General features: G+C 36.1%; 1 protein-coding gene across 6 annotated transcripts in view; it reads right to left on the bottom strand.

Annotated features, from left to right (window-relative positions):
- The window catches only part of LOC131159633 (protein PTST, chloroplastic), a 68,320-nt gene that overhangs the window by 4,106 nt on the left and 37,264 nt on the right, over positions 1–26,950 (bottom strand). For 3 of the 6 annotated variants that reach the window (XM_058114677.1, XM_058114674.1, XM_058114678.1), the window contains 3 exons: positions 19,309–19,414; positions 18,861–18,949; positions 1,710–1,859 (listed from right to left, as the gene is read on the bottom strand). In XM_058114677.1, coding sequence (XP_057970660.1) covers positions 1,710–1,859; positions 18,861–18,949; positions 19,309–19,414 — 345 coding nt within the window. The remainder of the gene's footprint in view (positions 1–1,709; positions 1,860–18,860; positions 18,950–19,308; positions 19,415–26,950) is intronic. The other 3 variants (XM_058114679.1, XM_058114675.1, XM_058114680.1) reach the window with 1 other exon arrangement.

Genomic DNA, 26,950 nt, shown 5'->3' with positions numbered 1-26,950 from the left:
TAGAATTGCCTACAGGGAAGAATAAACCATGGGCAGAAGTGCCCTGAACATAGCATGTGATCCTATAGACAGTAGCCTAATGAAGATGACGAGGAATCTGAAGAAACTGGTTGACTTGCTGTACAGCAAAAGAAATGTCTCGTCTAGTAATGGTGAGATAGACAAGACTACCCACCAACTTCCGGTATAAACTGGGATTAGCAAGTTAGTCACCCTCCTCTTTGCAAAGCTTGACATTTAATTCCATGGGCGTATCAACAAAAGTACCCTCCTGAAGGCCAGTTGTAGCCACCAAATCACTAGCATACTTATGTTGATTGAGTGAAATACCAAAGGGACTACGATTCACCTCAAGACCAAGAAAATATGTGAGAGACCCAAAATTTTCATATGAAAGGACTCTAAGAGATGAGTCTTGAGTTGAGCAAGTAAAGCAAAATTAGAACCAGTAATCGCAATATCATCAACATAAACCAAAAGAACAACAATACCCATGTCTGATTTCCGAAGAAATAATTAAGTGTCATACTTGCTCTGCTTGAATGAAAATTATAATAAAGAAGTGCGGAATTTATCAAACCAGGCCCTCGGAGCTTGTTTGAGACCATAAAGAGAGCGAAAAAGCTCACACACATGTGAAGTCAAAGAGGGAAACAAGCCCTGGGGTGGCTTCATGTAAATACACTCTTTAAGATCCCCGTGAAGAAAAGCATTCTCGACATCCATTTGATGTAGTGATCAATCACTGGAAGCAGCAATAGCCAGAATTGTACAATCAATAGTCATCTTAGCCACAGGAGCAAAGGTCTCTTCATAATTGACACCATATTCTCGATTAATCCCAAGTGCAACAAGGCGAGTTTTGTAACGATCCAGACTTCCATCAGATTGGACCTTGACTAAGTAAACCCATTTACAACCCAGAGGAACAATGGTGGGCGAACAAGGCTCAATGTCCCAGGTGTGAATGGGCTCTAGAGCGGCAATTTCTTCCTGCATAGCTTGTCGCCAACAATCATGCTTAGCAGCATTTGAGTAGGCTGTGGGAATATCTAAATTTGACAATGCAACAATAAAAGCTGAAACAGAATTTCCAGAACTAGAAGAGGGAAACCCATACCTATCCGGGGATACAGAAACTCAAGGAGAGCAATGTACCAAAGGCTCTGGAGGTTCTGCAATTGACTGAATCTGAAGCATGGTGGGATCAGATAACTGATGAGCCACCGAAAGAGACTTTGAGCGGGAGCGTCGTGTATACACAATACATGGTTTAAAACGATAACTAACTTGATGAGGATCCGAGAACTACTCATCAAATGAGGGGAGAATCACAGTAGATGAGGAAGGTACAGAGGACACAGGAAAGAAATGTTGATTTTCAAAGAAAATGATAATCCTAGAAGTGCGTGTACAATGTAATGTAGGCTCATAACAAACAAATCCCTTTTCACACACATTATATCCCAAGAATGCACATCGAAGAAATTGAGCAAATATTTTATGTCGCTCATGAGGAGGTAAATGAATAAAACATACACAACCAAAGGTACAGAAGTTATCGTAACTAGGTTTCTTAGCAAATAAATGAAAATAGGGAGACTCCATGAGTAGGACTTGAGAAGGTAAACGATTAATCAAGTAGCAGTTTTCAGAGCCTCAGCCCAGAACAAGGATGAAATAGAGGATTCCAGCAAGGGAGTACGTACCACATCTAAGAGATGACGATTTTTGCGTTCGGCTACTCCATTTTGTTGGGGAGTAGCGGGACATGAACGTTGATGAATAATACCTTTAGAAGCCAAAAATGCCTTAAACTCAGCAGACAAATATTCACCACCAAAATCTGTGTGTAATGTCTTAATAGAAGCAAAAAATTGATTGTCAACATACGCTAAAACTCAGTGAAAGTATGAAAAATCTCAGATTTAGAGCAAAGAAAGTAAACCCAAGTAAATCTGCTATGATCATCAATGAAAGTCACATAGTATTTAAATTTTTCATGTGAACTAACCGGGGAAGGTCCCCAAACATCACTATAGATAAGATCAAAGCATTGAGAAGCTCTACTAGCATGCAAAGGGAAGGGAAGAGTTTTGCTTTTACCAAGTTTGCAAGAAGCACACTCAAGAGACAAAGAAGAACGTTCTTTATTACCAAGTAAACCAGAGTTCAATACATAAGATAAGATCTGAGTATTGGGATGGCCTAAATGATAATGCCACACCATACTAAGATCTGAAACATTATTACAAGCAAAAGACTTAATAGAAGAAACTAGAGAAAGTGTTGGAACAGGAAAAAGTAGTGGAAATAGGTGCCCCACTTTAGGTCCCTTCCGATTAGCTCCCCCGTTACCTGGTCCTGCACAACACAACTTTTTGGCCTTACAAGGCTTAACATCCTGTTTTGATGCTAACAAATAAGAGAAACTTAATATATTTGGTTGGGTAATGATATTTCAGGACTCACAAGGATCAAGCATGTAAATGCAAGGCCAAGGATCTATTGCAAGCTTATACTTCAAAGAAGGATGATCATATGAAGCTTAAAACATGGATTTCACGATGATATTTTAAAGAGGAAAAGAATATGATAGAAAACTTAAAAGTATATCAAAGCTTGAAGAAAAGTAAGAGAGGCAAAAGAAAGCAAAGCAAGAAAGCTCAAAGAAAAGACATGCATGAAGACTCAAGTGCCAAGAATGTTCAAAGTCTTAGAAGTCTTTATGTAAGTGCTTCATATTTTAAATATCTTTTGAATTATTTTTAAAGTTCTTTTAGGGTTGAATATGGACTTAGAGACCAGATTTTTAAAACCCTAGGAAATATTTTTGACAAGTTACATTTAAGTCTTTCAAACAACAAAAGAGTTTAAAAATCAAAAATGAAAGTTTTTCAGAAAATGGGACTAGTCAGCCGACTGACCAGAACGCACTGAATTTTCCTAGCCGACTGACAAATATAACTGTCGATTAACTGCCCAGCCGACTGACTTGAATTGAGATCAGTCAAGCCGAATGACACACCCAACTGACTGATCATTTTGAACGTGGTTGAGCCAGCCGACTGACAAATTAATGGAACTTATTTCTGGCATACAGAAAGGTCTCAGCCGCCTGTCCAGCCGACTGACTCTGAGAAATGAACTACCCAGTCACCTGTCCAGTCGACTGACTCTACGGGAATTTGAATTTTAAACTTCAACGGGAAAATTTTAAAAATTAGTTTTTCAAATGTGAACGTTATAAAAACGTGGTGGACACTCCAAGTAACTTGGGGAACAAGGAAACTGTTGGCCTTACAAGGCCTAACATCCTGTTTTGATGCTAACAAACAAGTGAAACTTAACATATTTGGTTAAGTGATGTCATTTCAGGGTTCAATGAAGAATGCAAGGTCAAGTGTTCAGAAGGATTCATGAAAGCTTATATTTGAAAGAAGGATGATCAATATGAAGCTTAAAGCATGGATTCAAAAATGGATTCAAAGATAAAGCTTGAAGATCATGAGAGCATGAGGATTAAAGAGAACTTGATGAAAGCTCAAAGAAAAATGAAGCAAGTATAAAGACCTCAATGAATTCAAGAATTGAAAATTTAAAAGAGTCTATAGGAAATTTTATGTAAGTATTTCAAATAATTTCAATATGGATGCATGAAATTCTTAGGTTAATTTCTTGGACCTAGATACCTTTTAACATACTTGGAAAATACTTTTATAAGGTCAAAAATTATTTCAAAAATGTTAGAATCATTTTTGTTTTCACCAAAAAGAGAATTTTCCAAATGCTGTTACTTTTTCTACATCCGCATTAACGTGTATTTTTCTCAATCAAAAACTTCTTATTTTAAAAAGTATTCAACATGAACGTTGTAGGATTTTCTCTTAACTTTATTTTGACACCAAGCACGTCAAATTTGGAGTTACATAGAAAATGTTATGACAAAAAAACCTAAGGGTACTCGAAGCAGACAGCAGCCTGACTATGTTTAACCAATAGACTGACTGTGTCCCACCAGTAGACTGTCAGTGCTCCACCAGGCGAATGCCACCCTATTGCCCCTTTAAAATAACTGGGTAGGCGCCTGACCAAAAGTGTCAGTCTACTGCCACGCGACAAATTTTAAATTTTTATAACGGACAAATGTTTTAAATGAAATTGCTTGGGGCTCAAACTTTGTGAAAACTTGAGGAGTACTCCAAGTCACTTGGGGATCAAATGACATACTTTTTCAATTCTATAAATAAGCCTCAAGATCATTGAATTAATTACCAAGAATCAAATTCAGCACTCAATACTCACTCAACTATTCTCATCATTCAAAGGCTCTCAAGCTCACATATTGTGCACAAATTTCTAACTGAGTTTTTGCTTATCTTCCTCAACCGGAATTGAGCAATCAAATTCTAAATCTTTCAATTATTGAAAGAATTAATCGGTGATATACTCCCTTGAGCTTCAAGTTAAAATTCAATATTGTTATTTATTTTGAAATATATTGTGCTGAAAGTTTACTAATCTGCTCTATTTGAGACTGTTTTTGTATGCAGCTATTATTTTGTGTTTTCTTGTAGTTCTTGAACGTTCCAAGGTGTTTGGACCATTGTTGGACCAAGCGTGGGGTATCGCTTGGAGAGGCGGGCTCCATCCTAGTGAAGGAATGTTTGAGCATGGGGTATCGCTTGTAAAGGTTTTGTTCCGCTCGGAAAGGAATTGATTTAGTGGAATTCTTTGGTGGTTTGCCAAAGGCGAGGACGTAGGCTCGGGATAAGCCAAACCTCGAAAAAATCGTGGTCTCCCTCTCTTTTCCTTTACTCTCTTTAATTTCTAGCATACATATAAACTGCGTGGATGTTTTAAATTCTTAATCATAAATACTACGATGTTTGGAAATTTTGTAAACTTAAGTATAAATTGTTTTTGGGCTTGCGAAAACCGAAAGGGAGTACGTTGGTTGATCAATACTTTGCAGAAACCACAAGAGAGTACGTTGTTTGGTCAACACCCCAAAGACTCTTTAACTGAAAGTTTATTTAAAGTCTAAACTTTTGGAAAGAGTGTTGGATTTTATATTGCACATCATATTGAAGAAGCAAATCCATTAATATAGGGTTTTATATCAGCAAACATAAATTATCATTCACTACAGGGCTTGGTTCAAATTCATATCCATAGGGCTTATATAAACAAACAACCATCTTACGTTCTTACGTTACCAAAGTGTTGTATATTTTAATCTTGGTTTGATTGCTTGCTTTCAAATTGTGGTTGATTGGTTTGGTTGATTGATTACTTGGATGATTGAATGATTGTGTGGTTGTAGATTAAATATAGAAATAAGCTTTTGCTGAAAGTTTGAAAAATCAACAAGTTAAGAATTCCTAAAAAGATTTAAAAGAAAATTTTTAAACTCAATTCACTCCCCCTCTTGGGACTACACCTTAGTTTTCAATTGGTATCAGAGTTGGGTTATAACAAATCTTAATTAGTAACTATAAAAATATCTTAATGGCTCACATAGGCGTAGCACCCTTTGGAGAGGGACAATCCTCAACTAGGCCTCCTATCTTTTGTGGTTTGAACTATACTTTTTGGAAACAGTGTATGAGAATTTACCTTCAAACCATGAATTGGAAAGCTTGGGAGATTGTCACGGATGGTGATCAAATTCCTACCAAATTAGTAGATGCAAAACAAATCCCTAAGGAAAAGAAGGACATGATTGAAAGAGATCATAAAATGTTGCAAATAAACTCTAGTGCTATGAATGCATTGTATTGTGCCCTTGATATGAATGAATTTAATAGAGTAATGGCTAGCAAATCAGCCAAGAAAATATGGGACAAACTTGAGGTAACCTACGAAGGCACTATTGATGTAAGGAACAATCGAATTGATATGCTTACAAGTGAATATGAAGCTTTTAAGATGAACTCGGATAAAACCATTACAAAAATGTATACTAGGTTTACCCATATTATAAACTCCCTCAACGCACTAGGAAAAACATATTCTACCTATGAGATGATAAGAAAAATTCTTAGAGGGCTGCCACCTATATGGGAACCAAAAGTCACTGCCATAACAAAAGGAACAAATTTGAAAAACACCTCCTTAGATGAACTTATAGGTTCTCTCCTCACATATGAAATGACAATGAATGAAAGAAATGGAAAAACTAAATCCAAAAATCTATAGCCTTCAAAGTTTCAAAAGAAAACTCTAGTAGTAAAGAAAAGATGGATGAAGATGAACTAGCCTTCATATCTAAGAAACTTGCAAGAATATTAAGAAGGAGAAATAAATTCAAAAGAAGAATCCAAAACTCCGAATCAGATGAAGAAGAAACGAATATAAAGAAATCAAAGAATAAAATTCTCACATGTTATAATTGCAACAAAGCTGGACATATAAAACCGGAATATCCACTACTTAAGAAAGATTCTAAGAAGAAAAACAAAAAGGCCATGAAAGCCACTACTTGGGATAATTTGAGCACAAATAGTTCGGGACGATGAGGGAAATCTCAAGAGGTTGCTTATACTGCCTCATGGCTTGGGACGATGAGGGAAGCTCCTCATCCAAATCGGTTAATGGTTATAGTAGTGATGAATCCAATGATGAAAGCATGTCATCTAATGAAGAACTTCAAAATGATTTATTCAAAGTGCATAAGATGTTAGTTAATGTAACTAACCGATATATTTCAATGAAAAATAAAAATGAAGGTATAATGAAAGAGTTAGAATCCCTTAAAAGTTAGAATCCCTTAAAATTGATAAAAGAGAAAATGATTCAAAAATCAAGAAAATAGAAAAAAAAAAAAAAATGAAGCTATAATAAAGGAATTAGAATCTAAAAATCTTTCTGAAAAATAAAGAGAATTGAAAATCAAGAAATTAGAAAGCAAGAATGAAAAGATGATGAATGAAATAGAAGACCTTCAATCCCTATCCTCTATGGAATATGAAAAATACATATATATTTCTGAATTAGAGGATGAGATCAGAAAAATGTCTTAAGAATTAGAGAAATCTCAAGAGAATGTTGATGGCAAGAAAGATATTGAGATAAATGATCTCAAAAACCAAATTAAAGATAAAGAAAATATCATTTACAACTTCACAAAAGGAAAGGAAAATTTTGACAAAATGATAGGCTCACAAAGAATGTCGTTGAACAAAGAAGGCATTGATTTAATGGAATTGAAAATATAAGGAAAAAGAGTCTTTACATGGGATATTTTTCAAAAGCATCCAAAGGTTATGCTAGCACATCTTCAAATGTCTACACTAACACCATATGCTATCAATGTAAGAAAAAGGGAGGTATAAAATTTGAATGTCCATTTAAAAGAAAGGGTGTGAAGACTAAACAAATATGGAAAGTAAAAGAAACATCCCTTGTAAAACCTACCTGACCCAAAAAGGTATGGGTACCTAGATAAAAAGCCTTGAAAATCTCAAAGTATTTATTGAAACACATAAAAACACAAATAACATTATTGGCCAAAATCAAAGGATGAGTCATACAAGCTTAAATAAGAAAGTTTTAAAATCAAAAGAAAATCAAAGCTTATTGTATAAGTTTTTTTTAAGAAAAGATATTTGAGAATAAGAAACAACTTGAGCAAAATTGTAGTACAAAGCAAATGATAATGATATGCTCCCTGCTTATGTGATGTGTTGATATGCTATATGCTACATGTGTATGACTTGACTTGACTTGACTTATATTGATAATTTATGGCTCACTATGTTCAAAATTTGAGCATGAGATTATTGAGCATAAGCATGAATTTTGATATGAGATTAATTCTTGACATTGCATGCTATTGATGAATCACATGGATAAACTTATTGCTCTTTATATTGATATCTATGAGCTATGAAAGATATAATAGTTATATTGGTATCCATAAGCTATGCATGATGTGATAATGGCTTTGGTATCTATAAAGTACTTTGGTATCCATGAATATTTTAATTGATATAAAAATTTAAAAGCTCACTTGGTATTACAATCTAAAAGTTCAATTTGTTTTTGAGCATGACAAGTATGATTATATCTGTGAGCATGGTATGACATTGATGATATTGGCATAATATTGATATTTGATACATGATGTGAATCGATGTTTTGAAACATGAGATGATAAAAGCATAATTGGTAACAAAATTGAATGTATTGAATTCAGGGGGGGTGTTATGACTTATTACTTATCTTATGATCGTTTCCCTATTAATCAATTGGTATCATGAATTAATAAATTTTAAATTGATATCATGAATTAAATTTTAAATTGGTAACATAAAATCAACAATTGGTATCTTGAATAATGTAAGGGGGAAAAAGCTGCTAGTAAAGATGTTACAACCCATAAACATGACTATTAAAACACACTACACATGCTATATTGAAAAATAATAAATTAAGTGTGTACATATGTTTGATATGGATGTTTGATGATATGCTCAAAATGTGATTTTATTTTAACTTAATCATTTTTTTTTTTTTTCTCTTTTTGATTGATGTCAAAAGGGAGAGAAGTTTTAAGAAAAAATTGACCATGGTATTGCAAAAATTGAGCATGAACATAATATATATCAAAGGGAGGAGAAGTACTTGATATTGATTGATAAACTTGAACTTGAATGAAGTGATGAGCATGATTGTAAAATGAAGTGATGAATAGATTGTAAAAGAGTTTTGAAATTAATATTGATCTTGCGAATATTGTTAAGATGATGCTTATTGAAAGGGGGGTCTTTTTAAGGCTCACTCCAATTTTTGCTTATTGTTTGTCATCATCAAAAACGGGAAGATTGTTAGCCTTACAAGGCCTAATATCCTGTTTTGATGCTAACAAACAAGTGGAACTTAACATATTTGGTTAAGTGATGTCATTTCAGGATTCAATGATGAATGCACGGTCAAGTATTCAAAGGGATTCATGAAAGCTTGTATTTCAAAGAAGGATGATCAATATGAAGCTTAAAGCATGGATTCAAAAATGAATTCAAAGCTAAAACTTGAAGATCATGAGAGCATGAGGATTAAAGAGAACTTGATGAAAGCTCAAAGAAAAATGAAGCAAGTATAAAGACCTCAAGGAATTCAAGAATTGAAAACTTGAAAGAGTCTATAGGAATTTTCATGTAAGTACTTCAAATAATTTCAATATGGATGCATGAAACTCTTAGGTTAATTTCTTGGACCTAGATACCTTTTAACATACTTTGAAAATATTTTTATAAGGTCAAAAATTATTTCAAAAAGGTTAAAATCAGTTTTAGAATGAAAAGCACCAAAAAGAGGATTTTTCAAATGCTGTTAATTATTCTACATCCGCATTAAGGTGCATTTTTCTCTATCAAAAACTCCTTATTTTAAAAAGTGTTCAACATTAACGTTGTAGGATTTTCTCTTAGCTTTCTTTGGACACCAAGCACGTCAAATTTGGAGTTACATAAAAAAAGTTATGAAAAAAAAAAAAACCTAAGAGGACTCGAAGCCGTCAGCAGCCTGACTGTGTTCCACCAGTAGACTGACTGTGTCCCACTAGTAGACTGCCAATGTTCCACCAAGCGACTGCCACCCTACTGCCCCTTAAAATAACTGGGCAGGCATCTGACCAAAAGTGTCATTCTACTGCTGCGCAGCAGATTTTAAATTTTTATAATGGACAAATTTTTTAAATCAAATTGGTTCGGGCTCAAACTTTGTGAAAACTTGGGGAATACTCCAAGCCACTTGGAGATCAAGTTACTTACTTTTTCAAGTCTATGAATAAGCCTCAAGATCATTGAATTAATTACCAAAAAACAAATTCAGCACTCAATACTCACTCAACAGTTCTCATCATTCAAAGGCTCTCAAGCTCACATATTGTGCACGAATTTCTAACTGAGTTTTTGCTGATCTTCTTCTACCATAATTAAGCAATCAAATTCTAAATCTTTCAATCATTGAAAGAATTAATCGGTGATATACTCCCTTGAGCTTCAAGTTAAAATTCCATATTGTTATTTTTTTTTAAGTATATTGTGCTGAAAGTGTACTAATCTGCTCTATTTGAGTGTTCTTGTAGGCAGCTATTATTTTGTGTTTTCTTGTAGTTCTTGAACGTTCCAAGGTGTTTGGACCGTTGTTGGACCAAGCGTGGGGTATCGCTTAGAGAGGCGGGCTCCAACCTAGTGAAGGAATGTTTGAGCATGCGGTATCGCTTGTAAAGGTTTTGTTCCGCCCGGAAAGGAACTGATTTAGTGGAATCCTTTGGTGGTTTGCCAAAGGCGAGGACGTAGACTGGGGATAAGCCGAACCTCGTAAAAATCGTGGTCTCCCTCTCTTTCCCTTTACTCTCTTTAATTTCCAGCATACATATAAACTGCATGGATGTTTTAAATTCTTAATCATAAATACTACGATGTTTGGAAATTTTGTAAACTGAAGTATAAATTGTTTTTGGGCTTGTAGAAACCAAAAGGAAATACGTTAGTTGATCAATACTTTACAGAAACCACAAGGGAGTACGTTGTTTGGTCAACACCCCAAAGACTCTTCAACTGATAGTTTAATTAAAGTCTAAGCTTTTGGAAGGAGTGTTGAATTTTATATTGCACATCATATTGAAGAAGCAAATCCATTAATACAGCGCTTTATATCAGCAAGCATAAATTATCATTCACTACAGGACTTGGTTCAAATTCATATCCACGGGACTTATATAAACAAACAACCATCTTAAGTTCTTACATTACCAAAGTATTGTATATTTTAATCTTGGTTTGGTTGTTTGCTTTCAAATTGTGGTTAATTGGTTTGGTTGATTGATTACTTGAATGATTGAATGATTGTGTGGTTGTGGATTGAATAAAGAAATAAGTTTTTGCTGAAAGTTTGAAAAATCAACAAGTTAAGAATTCCTAAAAAGATTTAAAAGAAAGTTTTTAAACCCAATTCAACCCCCCCCCCTCTTGGGACTACACCTTAGTTTTTATAAACTAATCCTAAAAAGTCTATAAATACTCCCTTAACCCCAAGAAATTAATAACCAAGGCAATCACACAGCATTCTTGCATTCAAACTCTCAATCTCTCTCAAAGTTCTCCATTGCTCACACTCCATCTGGGAGATATCTTTTGAATTGCTGGTGAATCAAAAGTCTACGGTTCTAATACTGAGTATTCTCAATCACATAAGAACCCTTGGTGATCTTTTTACTTGAGCTTCAATTCTATTTCATATTGATATTTAAATTCTTGAAGTACATAGTGCTAAATTTGTACTAATCTGCTATGTTTTGAGAGTGTTCTTGTACGCAGTGTTTACTTCATATTTTTCGTAGTTCTTGGACGATTCGAGGTGTTTGGATCGTTGACCAAGCGTGGGGTATCGCTTGGAGAGGTGCAACTCTAGCCTAATTGAATGAGTGACCGACTAAGGGGTATCACTTGGAAAGGCGGGCTCTAACGTATTGAAGGAGTGTGTAACGGTGTTGTTCTGCCCAGAAAAGAATTGGTTTAGTGAATCCTTTGGTGGTTTGCCAAAGGCAAGGACGTAGACTGGGGATAAGCCGAACCTTGTAAAAACCTGGTGTCACTTTCTTTCCCTTACTCTCTTTACTTTCAGCATATATAAACTGCATGGATGTTTTAAATTCCTTAATCATATATACTACGTGGATTTGATATTAAATAAACTTAAGCTTAATTTGTTTTTCGGATTGAGGAAACCGAAAGTGAGTACGTTGGTTGATCAATAAGTTGTGGAAACCGTAAGGGAGTACGTTGGTTGATTCAACACCCAAGACTTATTAACTAAGAGTTTGTTTAAAATCTAAATTCTTGGTAAGAGTGTTGTGCTTCATATTGAGAAATCAATTATCCACAAGGCTTGCATTAACCACAAGGCTAAAATAATTTTCATATACACAGGGCTACCAAAGCTGAGAATCGGTAAAGTGCTGAATATTGAATTTTGTAGGTTGAATACTTTGGTTGATTGTTTGGCTGAATGTTTAAGTTTTGATTTACTTGAGTTGTGTTGTAGTTGTGGATTGAATAAAGAACTAAGGACAAGTGTTGTATTGTTAAATCAACAAAAGGTTAAGAATCTTAAAAAGAATTAAAAGAAAATTTTAATAACCCAATTCACCCCCCTCTTGGAACTACACCTTGGCTTTCACAACAATCACAAAAAAAATTAACAGCACAATTGTTATCAAATAATTGACCAACAGAAATAAGATTCGTGGAAAGCTGAGCAAGAAACACATCAATGAACTTCGAAGAGGCATCTCCGACAGCAACTATTGGCAAAGAACTACCATTGGCAGTCTGAATAGCAAATTGACCACATACACAGAGTAGTGGGATTATTCATCATGTGATTAGAGGCACCCAAGTCCATATACCAAAGTTTAGTAGAATTGTTACCTTGGAGCCCCATTGCTGATAATGCCGAAATTAGCATCTGTTGCACCATTTCGGGTATGCAGTAATTCGATGTAGGAGGTGCAGTTACAGAGGAATCACCTGAAGAAGAGCCAGGGGCCACAAAAGTCACTATGGGGGTACAATAACAGAAGTATGTAATGTCTGGACCTAACGATTCTGCGGGCAAATATGATAGTCTTTGACAATGTGACCCTTTTTCTTGCAATAAGAGTAGTATTTCTTGAAACAATTAGTAGCGATATGCCCAAATTTTTAGCAGCAAAAACACTGCAGGGTGCTAGAATGCGCAGGTGGTCCTCATCGTTGAGCAGCATAAGCTACAGGAACAGACCCTGAACTACCATGAGATTGTGCCAGAGTAACTTGAGTACTAAGCCATTGTTCTTCATGAAGTATCTCACCAAAACAAACATCAAGAGAAGGAACAGAAGTAACTCACCAAAACAAACATCCTTTTGAATAGTCTTGCTAGTACATGGTTTTTAAAATCCATTGATGCTTTTGATTCTATAAAAAATGGTGATTTGATGTTCAAGTATATGGATGAGGTGGTTGAGGAAGTTGGTGAGGAGAATGTTGTGCAGGTGATAATTGATCATGCGAAGAACATGATAAATGGTGGAAAAAATCTTATGGAAAAGACGGAGAAGCTCTATTGGACTCCATGTGCTACACATTGTTTGGATCTCATGTTGGAGGATATTGCAAAATTGAAGATCCATGCAAGCACAATCCTAAAGGCTAAGCAAGTTGTGAAATTTATTTATAATCATTCCTATGTACTTGCAATGATGAGGAAGCATTTCATCATTAACAAAGAACTCATCCGCATTGCAGTGACGCGCTTTGCTACTACATTTTTGACACTTCACAGCATTCACAAACAAAAGTGAGACCTTCAATCTATGTTCTCTTCAGAGATCTGGTGCACTTCTATAATTGCAAAAATGCAAGAAGGTATAAGGACTCGCTCAATAGTTTTATTTGACCAACATTTTTGGCCTCATGTGGCTTATGTTATCAAGAGTGTTGTCCCTCTTGTGTGTGTTCTAAGGGAAGTTGATTCTAAGGAAAGACCAGACATGGGGTTTCTCTATGAGATGATGGATTCGCCGAAAAAAAAATTGCTACAAATTTTTCTAGAAATGCCAAGAAGTATGGACCCATTTGGAGAAAAATAGATGATAGATGGACTCCACAACTTCATCACCCTTTACATGCTGCAGGAAATTATTTAAATCCCCTATTGTGTTATAAGGAGAACCTCTCTAATTCTGAAGAAGTGAAGAAAGGACTATATGAATGCATGGATAGAATGTTGACATATGAGTAGAGGCTAGCTGCAGACATCCAATAGGATTTATTTGATAATGCATGAGGGGATTTTGAGACTCGAGTGGCTATCGACTCTAGAATGTTGAGAAGCCTAGGTAAAAATAATATTTCAGTAAAAATTAGTTAATTAGTTGTACTCTATCCTTATTTCTTCTTATAACTTGGAACTTAAACATGTTTTTTTTTTATTTTTTTGTAGCTTATTGGTGGAAGCGTTTTGGGACAAAGACCCCAAAATTGACAAAGTTTGCTATTCGTATTCTTACCTTGACATGTAGTGCTAGTGGATGTGAGAGGAATTGGAGCACATTTGAGCAAGTTCTTACTTCTTACTTCTTACAAATGCCATGTTATTATCGTTTCACTCAAATATAAAAATATCTTCTAATATCTAAAAATTTAAACTACTTCAAGTCAATTGTAGATTCATACGAAAAAAAGGAATAGATTAGAGCACAAGAGATTGAATGCTCTAGTTTACGTGAAGTACAACACCAAACTGAGAGAGAGAGAGCTCTAAGAAGAGGACAAAATTATGATCCAATATTGGTGCCGGAAGTAGCTTCAAATGATGAATGGATCACAGCAAAGGAAGAACCTATCCTCCCAAAAGATACTTCTTGGTTTGATGATGAAAATCTCCTAGATGTTTATGCTATTAGAGCTTAGCCCGTGGTAGCTTTTGAAGGAGAAGATGCTCAAGCAACACAAGCTTCTGTTAGCTCGCATTCTAACCTTCCTAGCAAAAGGAAGATTAGTGATTATTGTGAGAACTTGAGTACATACATATCAATAGTCATTTTTGAATCTACTAATTTATAATTCTCCATTTCTCCTAACTCCTAACCTATAGCTTTATTGAATATCTAGGCACTCAAGACAAAGGCAAGAGGCCAACATCAATCACAATTGAGGAGGACAATGATGTTGAAGTGGGAGAGGAGGAATTTATAAGTGCAAGAACTCCTACTATAGATGATTTTGATGAAAATGAGGACTTTGATGAAGATCTTGATAGTTCCCTCTGAACTTTATTGATTTAGATTTAGATTCTTAGAAATTAGAATCTTGGACATTAGACATTGTGATGCTTTAATTTGGCTTTTTCTCTTCTTTTTGTAAAGTTATGGCTTATTTTTAACATGCATTGTTTGAGTTTCTTAGCTAAAATTGGCCTATATGATACTTAAGAATTATTTTTTTTTATTTTTTTCTCCATTATTCAAAAAAAAAAATTCTCATTTTTTATACCATATATACATTTTTTAATTTATTAATCATTTTACAAAATACAGTCCCAAATGCTTACACCTCACCTCCGGGAGGGTAAAACACCTCGCCTTACGCCTTCTCTTTTTAAAACATTGTCTAATGCAAATGGGGGAGTCAACTGTTGATCAAGAGATAAATATAGACCTTAAATATGTTTATGCACCAAGGGGATTCATTTGTGGTGTTCCTGCATATTTGGATAGTGTAATAAAAGATAAGGGCTAGGAGGTCTTGCTCTAGTACTATATTGCACATGGTGTGTGTGCTGCTTCAATTACAATATCTACAATACTGCAATGAATATATGTGGCCTATTGCTATCACAGAGTCAAAAGGTTGAATAATGAGTAAATTAAGTAGTGCGACATTGACACCTGGTACAAGATTATGCAATGGAGTGCCAAGCTTGTACTATGATTACCACTTATACATAGTAACTGCCACAAATTACTTCTCCAAGGGGGCAGAAGCCATCCCTTTTAAATAAGTCAGAAGCAGGCAAGCAGCAAGCTGCTGAATTTACTCATACGCATATAATCTATCTTTACCATCTTCCCTGGTTGTCAGTCCCATAATGTATGTATACAAGGGAAATCTTCGGCTTATAAGGATAGTTTGGACTCCAACTCTAGCAAGCGCCCTTTATAGGACAAAACTGTGAGGCCATTGGCCAAAGCAAACAATACCTCACTAAAGTTGAATCGAGACTATTATATTTGGTACCAAAGCCGCCTTGAGGGTACTATCATGTGGGTGAATCTAACACAGGGGAGTTGACCACTCTAGCAAGGGTGTCAAAGATCGGACAAGAGAGCATGTTATGGTCCCACATTAGATGTGTACTAAAGAGATCTTAGGCTTATAAGGTTGGTTCAAGCTCGAATTATGTGAGACACCTTTTATAGGAGCAAACCGTAAGGCTAGTGAACAAAAGCGGGCAATACCTCACCAAAGCTTGGCCGAGAGCGTTCCAGAAAATTGGCATGTAGAGGTGTTTAATAGAACATTTTCTGTATGGGTAGATTGGCAGTTACCTTAAGCTACATGCCAAAAAATATGGCCACCCTTTTAAGGTGTAGAGATGGGTAGGACCTAATGCATATTTAATGGAGTTACTGAAGTTCTATAAAATGATTCCTACATTCTATGTTGCTGATTTGTATGACCATCTCAATCATGATAGATATTTTACAAATCCCGCCGTCTTGAAGAAATAGATGAGATTAAAGACATCTTAAATCCAAATAAGCATCTTCAGGGCTAACAAAGTGTGGAGAAAGTTGTTGGTAAATGATGGATAAAAAACCTATGATAGAAAGTTCTTGGTTTACCTTAGTAGATTTAGAGCAGCTAGATCCTTAGCTTCATCACTTGCTCATGTATTCTTACTTAAGGGTGATGAATGCTTCATAATTGGAAGTTTCTACAAACACAAACTAGCCCATAAGTGTACAATGAATGAACAAAAGGAGGCCACCTTAATTCAGGCAAGGATTTTTGAAAATTAATTTGGCTTTACGCCCAACACATCAATCATAGAGGGTATATCTCTTAAGTAAAATGGCAAATTAAGGAAAGAAAGGAGAATTGCGTATGGATTCTGCCAAGAGAATGCTAGGTAGTTGAGGTCTTATAGTGGGTATTAAGAAATAATTTAGTAGGAATATAGATGCCGTTCGGTATATGTATAATGGGATAATGAGAAGTGTTAGGTCAGTATGCAAAGACACAGAATTTTTTCGTCGATATTGAAGTACACAATACACGATCTGAGCTAAATACAACAGACCTTCCCAAAGCGCTCTCGTATATTTAAAGCCATGTACAGAGTGCATGAGAATGCCAAAGGATATTAGCCACAAAATTAAACGTATTTGATAGGAAGGGCAACCCCATACAGCATGTTGCTCATTTCTTTGAAACCTGTGAAAATGTAAGCACCTGTAGTGACCTTTCGTCAAACAAATTGTTCCATCTTCGCAAAGTAATGCATTTGACGGATGCAAAAATTTGGAGTTGGCATATATTGAGTTATTGACAACTGGAGCTGCTTGAAATAGAATCCATTAGCCGCTGTTATAGCACAAGCCAAAGTATTCGCTTGATGAAGAGCTAGCAAACACCAAAAAATGGAAGAATGAAGCTGTTTTAGATTATTTCAATGGGAATGCCTTAAGTATTGATTGCAACAGAAAATTTCATAAGTTTCTACTATGGACATGTGCATCAAAGGCATGCACTAGGGATTGCTTTATATCCTAAAAGGGATGAAATCACACACACTTGAAGTTGGTAATACGTGCATATGACATTGAACTAAGCATTGCAAGCCACAGTAACCAAAATCATCCACGGTTAACCAAAGAAGGGAAAAAAGAAATATGAAAGATGAAAAAAGCATCAAAAAGCTTGACCAATGACAAAATCTTTGTGAATATAACTCTCGTAAAAATATCTGGAACATCAATGAAGAAAGGATATCCAGCTATTGCAATTATGTAAGAGACAACACAATAGCTTAGAGGAGGTCCAGAGGAGGGAAAACAATGCATGTTTCTTGACCCACACGTACCAGATAAGTTGTGGCAGTTGTTGAAAAGAAAACTTCTTGTGCTTTTGGAATGCAAGCAACTTGAAGAAATGGGGAAAGGAGATGAATCAAACTACTATAAGCACCACTGACCTTGTCTCAAAGTGCATTGCTCTCAGGGAGCTTATTGTGATGTTTGCTAGTCCCAAAGTGCTTACATTCTCAAGGAGCTCGATGTGAAGTTTGCAGGGGACAAAAAATGGATATTGATTAGAATGAAGTAGTTAATCTAATCAAGCCCTTGTCACCTTGGGGGTTATCACCCTGACACTTATTGTGATGTTTGCTAGTCCCAAAGTGCTTACATTCTCAAGGAGCTCGATGTGAAGTTTGCAGGGGACAAAAAATGGATATTGATTAGAATGAAGTAGTTAATCTAATCAAGCCCTTGTCACCTTGGGGGTTATCACCCTGACACTTCTAAAATTGGTGATATCCCCGTGTGTCAACAACTCCACCTAAAGGCTTCAAGGATAATCTTTTTTTTAGAATAATGGAATGAATAAAAACCTACAGGTGAGTGAGCAGACACTCAGATTGGGTATTCGGCCTATCCCTATTCTCCTAGAGTAGAGATTAATGAGAATGATTGAGAAGCTTAACAACCGATGGACAATATGGGATTGTGACCGAAGTTTGATTAGATGGTTGCAAGTGTAAGGTAAAAAGGGGCCTAAAAGTTAGTAAACCTGCAATGTTCAGTTTGAAGACTTCTAGTCCCTTTTCTGCCTGACTAAGAAACTCAACATAATATGCAGGTAGGCATATATGCAATAAGTTATGCATGTATTAGTGTCATCTAAGAAAATTTTAACTCAGTTCAGTGTTTGTTGTACATGTTTGAAATTTGAGGAACTCAAAAGGAAATGAAATGATGAAAATTAGGTAATTCGATAGGTATACTGGCCCATTTACTTGCAAACTTCTTGAGTAATGCCGATTCAAGAGGTTTCAATGGCCTCAGCTCAACAATAAAAGACTCGACAATAGATGAGTTTGAGCTAACAAAGTCTAAGCTTATCACACTTCACAACAGTGAATCAAAAGGATTTAAATAAACTTTTTCTTCATAGTTACCAGACATCAAAGCAATTACCGTCACCAGTGTCAATTCAAACAAAACAAGCCATAAACCATTGTTGTGATCCATGACTGGAGAAAATTTTGACGTCTATAAAGAATGTAGATTCACACAAGCTTACCTCAGCCATTCCGCACCAGAATAAGGGCACCTCTTTCAACTGAGCAGCACCAACATCCTTAATCTGATCGTTTAATTTTTTATGCACAACTTTAACAAGAATGACAGTGGATGTTTTGTTAGACAATACATGGGAAAACTTCCATACAAGAAAAAACATTTTAAAAGGAATAAATTTGTACATCATCAAAATGAAACTACATATTTTTTCCAAATAAATAAATAAAAAGTTCACTTTATCCCCTAGTTCATCATTCCAGACAGTTAAAGGATTGGGTCAAAGCCCTAAGAATTGGGAAACTCTAAAAAATAATAATACTAACAGTTTTAGAATTTTCATATCTGGAACTTAAGGCTTGGGGACGTCAAGCCTATCATATCATATTGAAGTTCCACCTGAATTAACAAGATCAGTCAACTTGAAAAATGTTTAAGTAACATTATCATACCTTCCAATCTGGAAAGAAGGTGAGACTGAATGTATTTTCCGTTAATTTTCCTTGAACCTTCTGGAATGCCTGTTTTGGTTATTTCTTCAGCCAGATTAACTAAAGCCTGTCACAAGACAAATATATAAGGAAATAATGGCAAAAAAATTTAGATGTTAGTTTGTAAAGTAGTGAATAACAACAATAAAATCCTCATGTTGATGCTAGGTCTCATAGTGGACTACCCAAATTATTGTTGTTTATGTTATAATTTTATGGACCAGCATAGTCAATTTTATAAAAATACCAGAATAAAAACAACGTCAAATATTATGGAGTATTAGGCTAGGTCCATGATGGTTATTGATTCCCATTTACTATATCGTGCCATTGCACCAATGGGATTATGTAAACGTGGGATTTGTAAGCGAGCAGTTCATGATCTGTAGGATTTCACATGACTTTATATATAAATACGACTAGATCCCTATCCCCATCCCAACTTCTAAGGTTCCCCATCAAGCAGCAACTCAAGAAGCAGGTAGAGAAATGCACACATTCCTAAACCCCAAACGAAGGATCACATCAATGAATTGATATGCACAAAGCATGCATTTTATTCAACATTCAGTACTATTTTCATGCTTCCGTTCTTGTGGTTCTGGGATTGAATGTTTAAAACTAGCTGTGAACAAAAAAGTATATTTATCAATTTGTATCCAAGCCATGCCGTCTCAGCCATGGGCTGTGAGCACAAAGGAACTTGTACAAACATTGATGCTTCATACCATGATATATGTATCTATATGTTGATTAATAATATGTATGAATGGATAACAAGATGTAGCTTGAAACATTCAGCCATGGACATGCATAGTTTCTCATGTTTGTATCATCAAATTTTTCAATCCTAATTCCAATTTTCGTTAGTTTTTTTTCTTTCTTTTTTAAAAAATTCCTTGAGGAAACGTAAAACCAAAATAAAAGGAAGAAATCTGTGTAAAAAACAGAAGACAAAATCAAAGAAGTGTTGCATCAGACCTTAATAGCAGAAATCAGAACAAATCAATACAAATACTAGTTATCTGGGCAAAGGAAGATGACAGAAGGGCACTATCAAGGAGAACACTTGCAGCACACAGACATGAGTGCGTGACCCACACATGGGTCTCCTAACCTCAAATTTTGGACCAGCAGCCCTTCCTGTTGGGGTCCATTGTGAGCACAGGTACTAACACGATATTTTATTATTATATTTTGAGATCCTTAAATGCATAGCATTATGCCGTACTCCCCAAATTGTGATCTACAAATTTAGTTAACATGTTTTGGATGCAGAATGAATGTGGCATTGATTATACCCATATAAACCTTATTAAGTTTAGCATTAAATTTAATTATAAAGTTGATTCTTGGACAAAGTAGCTTGGGTAGTAATCCAACATGATTAAATCAGATTTAGGGATTAATGACCATATGAGTAATTGTGTACCCACATAATCATGTATCATGGAATCATTTAATGGCGGTCACTTTACAGAAGGATTACATACATATACATGTGAGTGTGTGTGGATGTATTGTAGTGAAACTCTTAACTGGATTGAGATGGCAATAGGAGTTCGTAATAGTCATACTCTTTCGGTGTGTCAGTAATTGTGGTATTCTTGGTGAGAATAAATTAAGTTTTGTGCATTCAAAGGTTGTGTAGCCTATTGGTATAAATTTTTGAAGGTATTATACATTTACACTCATCTTCTTTTCTCTTCCTTGAGGAAGAATTGATTGGTGTAGTGTAATCCAGAAACCCTTAGGCAGCCCTTAGGTGGGATAATAATGACATGGGAACTAGTAAAATTTAATCAATAGCCCAACTGATTTGATACTCAAGAAAATTTAAATTTCTGAGCTGATTTTGTTATTGCATGCATAATGAATAGGAAGTTTGATGTTTTGCTTAACTGCTTCACCCGTGCATCTTTCTGCCATTGAAACATTGACTAACTAATTTTGAAGACTGGATTTAGTTTCTTACAATTCATGTTTCCATTACGAACATAGACATATCTTTGAGGGTTGATGAACCTGCAAAAGCCCATAAGACTGCTTCTGCATTAAGATAGGGCTTATTTTAAGAAATGAAAGCTCTTTAACAAGGTGTGTCCAATGCTTATAAAGCATTCATGGAGAAGTTCAAAAGGAAAAATGTGCCTCAAATTGAAAATGGTATGGCATTTCTCAATGTTATTGCTGACAAATTCAATAAGTATGACAAGGCAGGACATCTTACTTAACAACGATTGTTGACTTACACGCTATGATGGTACTGAAGGAGTGCCAAAAACATATCATGAAGCATGCTCACCATGGTCTTAAATTTCCACGAAATTGTCGAAATTTCTGTTGAAATTTCCGATTTCCGTCACCCTCGAAATCGAAATGGCAATCAATTTCCGTCTTGCATAATTTCCATCGAAATCTCAACGAATCATCCGAAATTTATCAAAACCTCGAAATTTTAGCGAAATTTGTCGAAATTTTAACTATACAATGAAATTTTGCCGAAATTCAAATGAGAGATTCAAGAGTGAAGTGAAATTTCTCTTTTAATTTATTTTATTGAAACAAAAGGTTATCACAAGTGCTTTTGAAATTATATGAAAAAATAAACTTATAATAATATTTTATTTAACCATTCATGTCTAAATTATCAATATTTGTATAATAAATAATTTTTAAATGATTTATGAATTTCATTAGCATTAACTGAATATGTTTAATGTACATTATCTTACAAGCATGTTTGATGCACATACTATTTTACGACTTTTCCACTTCATACAAAACATAGATGAATTTAATTTGTAATATATTAGTCTTAAAACTTATATTATTATGTTTGTTAACCATTTCTAAAGTTTCACAAATAATTTCATGCTTTACTACTAGTTTCCGTTATTTTTTCAAATCGAAATCGAAATTGACATCGAAATCGAAATTTCGGTCGAAATTTCCGTACTTTTGGAGCTTCGAAATTTGAGTCGAAATCGAAATTTAAGACCTTGATGCTCACTATTATAATAAGCTGAATGAAATGAAGGTGACAAAAGGAATAGAGATTTTTAGTTTCCCAGATTCTAGAGTCTCTTCCATTCAGATTGATGCTCTTAAAACTTTCAATAGCACACAGATGGAAGGATGGAGCTTGAATGAAATTACCACTTTTGCGGTTGAAGAGGAAAGGATGATGAGAAAGGTAAAGCCCACATTGCTCAAGTTGTCACTCATGGTTTTCCTAGCGGGAAGAAGAAAAATGGTGGGAAGCCTTTGCAACCACCTAGGCTTTAAGACAAGAACTTCAAGTGAAGAAGTGAAATTTTATGACATAAACTTAAGCATAAACAACTTGACAGTTGGAAAATTAACAACTGAGAAAAGAGAGATACCCCTATAACATTGTTGATATTAACTCACATAATTAATGGTTAGATATTGACGCAACAATTCACATTGCAAAGTCCTTGCAGGAATTCAAAAGGCAGAAAATGTCAAAAGAAGGATAGTTGAAGATCAAAATAGGAAATGGAATCCAAGTTAAACTGGGGCATATTGGAGTTGTAATGATTCATTTTTTCCATTCATATTTTGGAATTAGAGAGCCTTGCTTATATACGCTCCCTAAGGATGAATTTAATGCACATTTCTCTTTCAGATAGATTTTGTTACACATCTCATTTGGCAATGGAAAAGTAGGTTTGAATTATAATTCTGATCATACTCTTTGTGATAGTTTATATAATGTTCATTTGGATCTTGAGTTTGCAGATTCTCTTTCTTTAGCAGTTGTGAACAAGATTACTGACATTTGGGATCCTATGTAAGATGACTGGAAGGGTTCACATGATCAAATCATAAGATTATATCAACCCTACAAATAAATATAAAAAAATGCCTTTGCACACTGACCGTGTCATGTGCACGAGAGAGAGAGAGAGAGAGAGAGAGAGATTCTTACAGCACAGGGGTCCTGGTCTCCGGTCTTGGTTTCTTTCTAGAGTTACTAAAGTGGCGTAGGGTTGAAATGAGAGAGGGAAGAGGAGGAAGAGGCTGGGAATCTATGGTTGCAAAATCAATTGCAGAGGAAGAGGGTAGAGCTATAGCACAGGGATTTTGCAAGCTTCTTTTTTTTATAATAAAGAAGAATATCATTAATAGAATAAAAATATACAGCTACAAGAATAAGACATTTCCTTAACAAAGTCGGGAAAATCCAGATAAAAGCACAAAGAAACAGGATTTTGCAAGCTTCTTAACTAATGAACTAGAATGACATAATATAGAAGCCAAAACATTGGAGGTGATAAGAATTTCACAAAGGAAAATTATGGATTCTAATCTACTTTGACACCACTCGTAATGTCTAGATACCATTGGCAATGATTTGACCAATTGGTATGATGGCTTTGCCGATTGCCATCTTCAACCATGATCACCAGGACTTAACAAGTGTCAAACATCCTCCCTCTCTAATTCAAAAGAGGTTTGGAGTGTTCATGGATGACAACCAAGAAAGGGAAAGGGGTTTTTATTTAACCCTCACCACAAAACCAGTTCTTATCAGTCTGACGTGGTCGACAGAGTGAAACCAGTTAGAACTGATATGAAAAAACTAAACCACCCTAGTAAAAAATAGAGACAACGATCCATGGTGGCCAATGCCCAATTTGAGCCAATTCAGCGCGAAGTTAACAGGACATTGCAAACTGCCAGAGGAGCATGACAGATCTTCATAGCAATGTTGGAGATCTGAGTAGTAAATGATGGCCCTCACTAGATATACTAGTCAAAGGGAAGGAAGTCATAGATGCAAGTGGTACCTTCAGCTAGCGTGTAGTCACAAGCGAGTGAACCCTAGAGCCTTGTGCATGTAATTCCCGTCATGCTCAGCACCCCAATTATGGTATTGAGATCCTGTTGCCTAATTTTAATGGGGAGGGCACACCTAATGACTTGTATGATTGGTATAACCAGCTAGAAAATATCTTTATACACCAAGGGATTAGACTAAAAGATAAAGTATATCAAACCACCACCTGTCTTAAAGGTTATGTTAGCACATGGTGTGTGAAAATCAAGTCCCTGAACAGGAACTATTTGGATGGACCCATAATAGGATAGAAATGAAAGAAGTTATAATCCAGATATTGTGTTAGTCAACTATATTAGGGAGGTGTACTCTAGACTATGCTCTCAGCTAGCACAGTAATGACACATGCACCAAAGAGTTCCATAAACTCGTCGTTGGGTGTCAGTTTGATGAGAGTTGAGCCGCAGTAAGTTACCCACGGTAGACTGCATAATGGAATTCACATACAGCTCAACAGCCAAAACTCTTGAATAGGTCATGTCCTACCCAAGAGATGTGGAAAAGGAACCTACTGACATAAAAGGTAGTTGGCAGAAGTGGGCAGATCCTGTGGAGTTGAAAGTGGTAGTTATTCCAATGCCACCAAAACTAGTGAAGGCTAGACAACCTGAATGCTCATTGGAATTGTTAGATTACCACTTTTCCTAAAAGCTTAGGCTGTTGGGTTGTGGGCCAACAATGTATACCAAGCTTGAACACTCCCAAACGTGCAGCCGAACAGCATGGGAGAGATAAATACACGAAAAATAACACCCATGATAGGGAACACACTAATTTTTTAAGCACCACCCAATATACTCAGGCAACAAGACTAGAACCCATGATCTCCTGGTAACCAGCTCTGATACCATGTTAGATTACCACTTTACCTAAAAGCTCAAGCTGTTAGGTAGTGGGCCAACAATATACATTTAGCTTTAACAGGAATATTATGAATGTGGAGAGAAGAGACACACCTCTCCTCAGCAACCCAGAAAAAAGCCCTTACATGTGGTGGAAGAGAAGACGGAACAGGATAAGACCAATTATGTGTATGAAGTCACTATGAACTGTCAAAACCAGCCACCAGTGAAGAGGAGGCTTTAGATAGTAAGCTGTCACATCCAATCTCTGCATTATTCTTCGCCTAGGCACAAAGAATCATGCCCCAAAACTGTCATCAGAGCTAAACAAGCACTCCTCAGCACGTTGGGTCATTTAGCAATGATGGAGTTCAGCATGCTGTGCATGTTACCGTAGGCACCAAGGCCAAATCAGTTTGATATTGCCCCCTTAGCTCAACAATACTGAACCCACACGATCTAGGTACCAAGTATTGTGTAGGCTTTATCGATAGCCTGCCTTCATTCTAGTCAGAACATGGAGCTAGCACTGTTGGGAAATTGTTGTTTTCTAGTAGCACTGTTATCTTAGCAATTTGCATGCTGGTGATATGTTACTGGAGAAGGCCATGTGTTAGGGTGTGACAATGTAATGGGGAAAAGGGGGAGTGAGATACTGCTAGAATTGTATTCTTCAGGGATTTGGAATGAATATATGATTGTCTATGTTATCGTTTGTATGATTATTCTCCTGTTGTTGAATAATATAAGTAGTCCCTTTTATTGTGGTGTTTTGTTGCCTTGGATTGTGATGTCTCTGATTGTTATAGTCTTATTCGGTGTATAAGAATATATTGCTCATGTGATATCCTATTGTTCCTTGGTGTTCTTGAGTATTGAAACTCACCAGGTGCTCGTGATTGCAGGCTTGAACGTGTGAGACTTGGCTGACTTGTCAAGGGAGAGCTCTCAACGAGTGCCACACGGCCCTTACTTGAGTCCCATTTTGGGGGTCCGTGACAGTTGGTATCAGAGCACAGTTTGTGCGAGCACCATGAGTGGTAATACGAGAAACAAGTCAGGAAAAGTGGAGCGCATTGAGGCGCTTGAGACACAACTTGTGACCCTGGAGAGAACGTGCGGTGAACTCCAAGGGTTGGTGGCAACATTGATAAAAGATAAAAGCGTGCCAACAGAGCTTGAGGCCGCTGAAGAAAACCCTAGAGAATCTCTCTATGGGGTATCAAAAGTTGTGGAGAGACTGGAGGAACTTGAAAAATTCATTCCATGTGTGAAATCCCTGGAGAAACGTCCAAGAGAGCTTGAGGCCTTCCAGAAGAGTATCGAGCAGTTGGAAGCCTTTGAGAGTAGGCTGCAACATATTGAGGGCATATTGCCATCTCTTTCGTCCCAACGGGGAGAGCCAATAGAGCTTGAGGCCTCCTTACGGGAGCTAACGGATAATTTTGATTTCCTTACAGAAGATGTTAAGGAGTCCATTACTGTTTTGAAGGAAGATTTGAAGGAGATAGGCAATGTACGAAGTGCAGTGGTCCAAGTCCAGAGGGATTTACAAGAGATCACTGTGAAAGTGGATCTAGTAGCACAGTTAGCCCGAAGGCCAGTTGTAGATCCCATGGAGAGTTTTCAATCTAAGGTACCAGAACCTAAAAGTTTTGGGGGTACGCGAGATGCCAAGGAGCTGGATAATTTCTTCTTTGATATGGAGCACTACTTCACGTGCTCAGGAGTGGATCAAGAAGTGGATCGGGTAAATCTGGCAACAATATACCTGGTAGGGGATGCAAAAGTGTGGTGGAGAACTAAATGGAATGACATCCAGCACAATAGATGTATTATCAACACATGGGAGGGGTTGAAACAGGCCTTGAAGACTCAATTCTATCCCGAAAAT

This window comes from Malania oleifera, chromosome 7 (genome assembly GCF_029873635.1).
Source record: "Malania oleifera isolate guangnan ecotype guangnan chromosome 7, ASM2987363v1, whole genome shotgun sequence".
Lineage (NCBI taxonomy): Eukaryota > Viridiplantae > Streptophyta > Magnoliopsida > Santalales > Ximeniaceae > Malania > Malania oleifera.
This window is presented reverse-complemented; position numbering and strand designations above follow the sequence as displayed.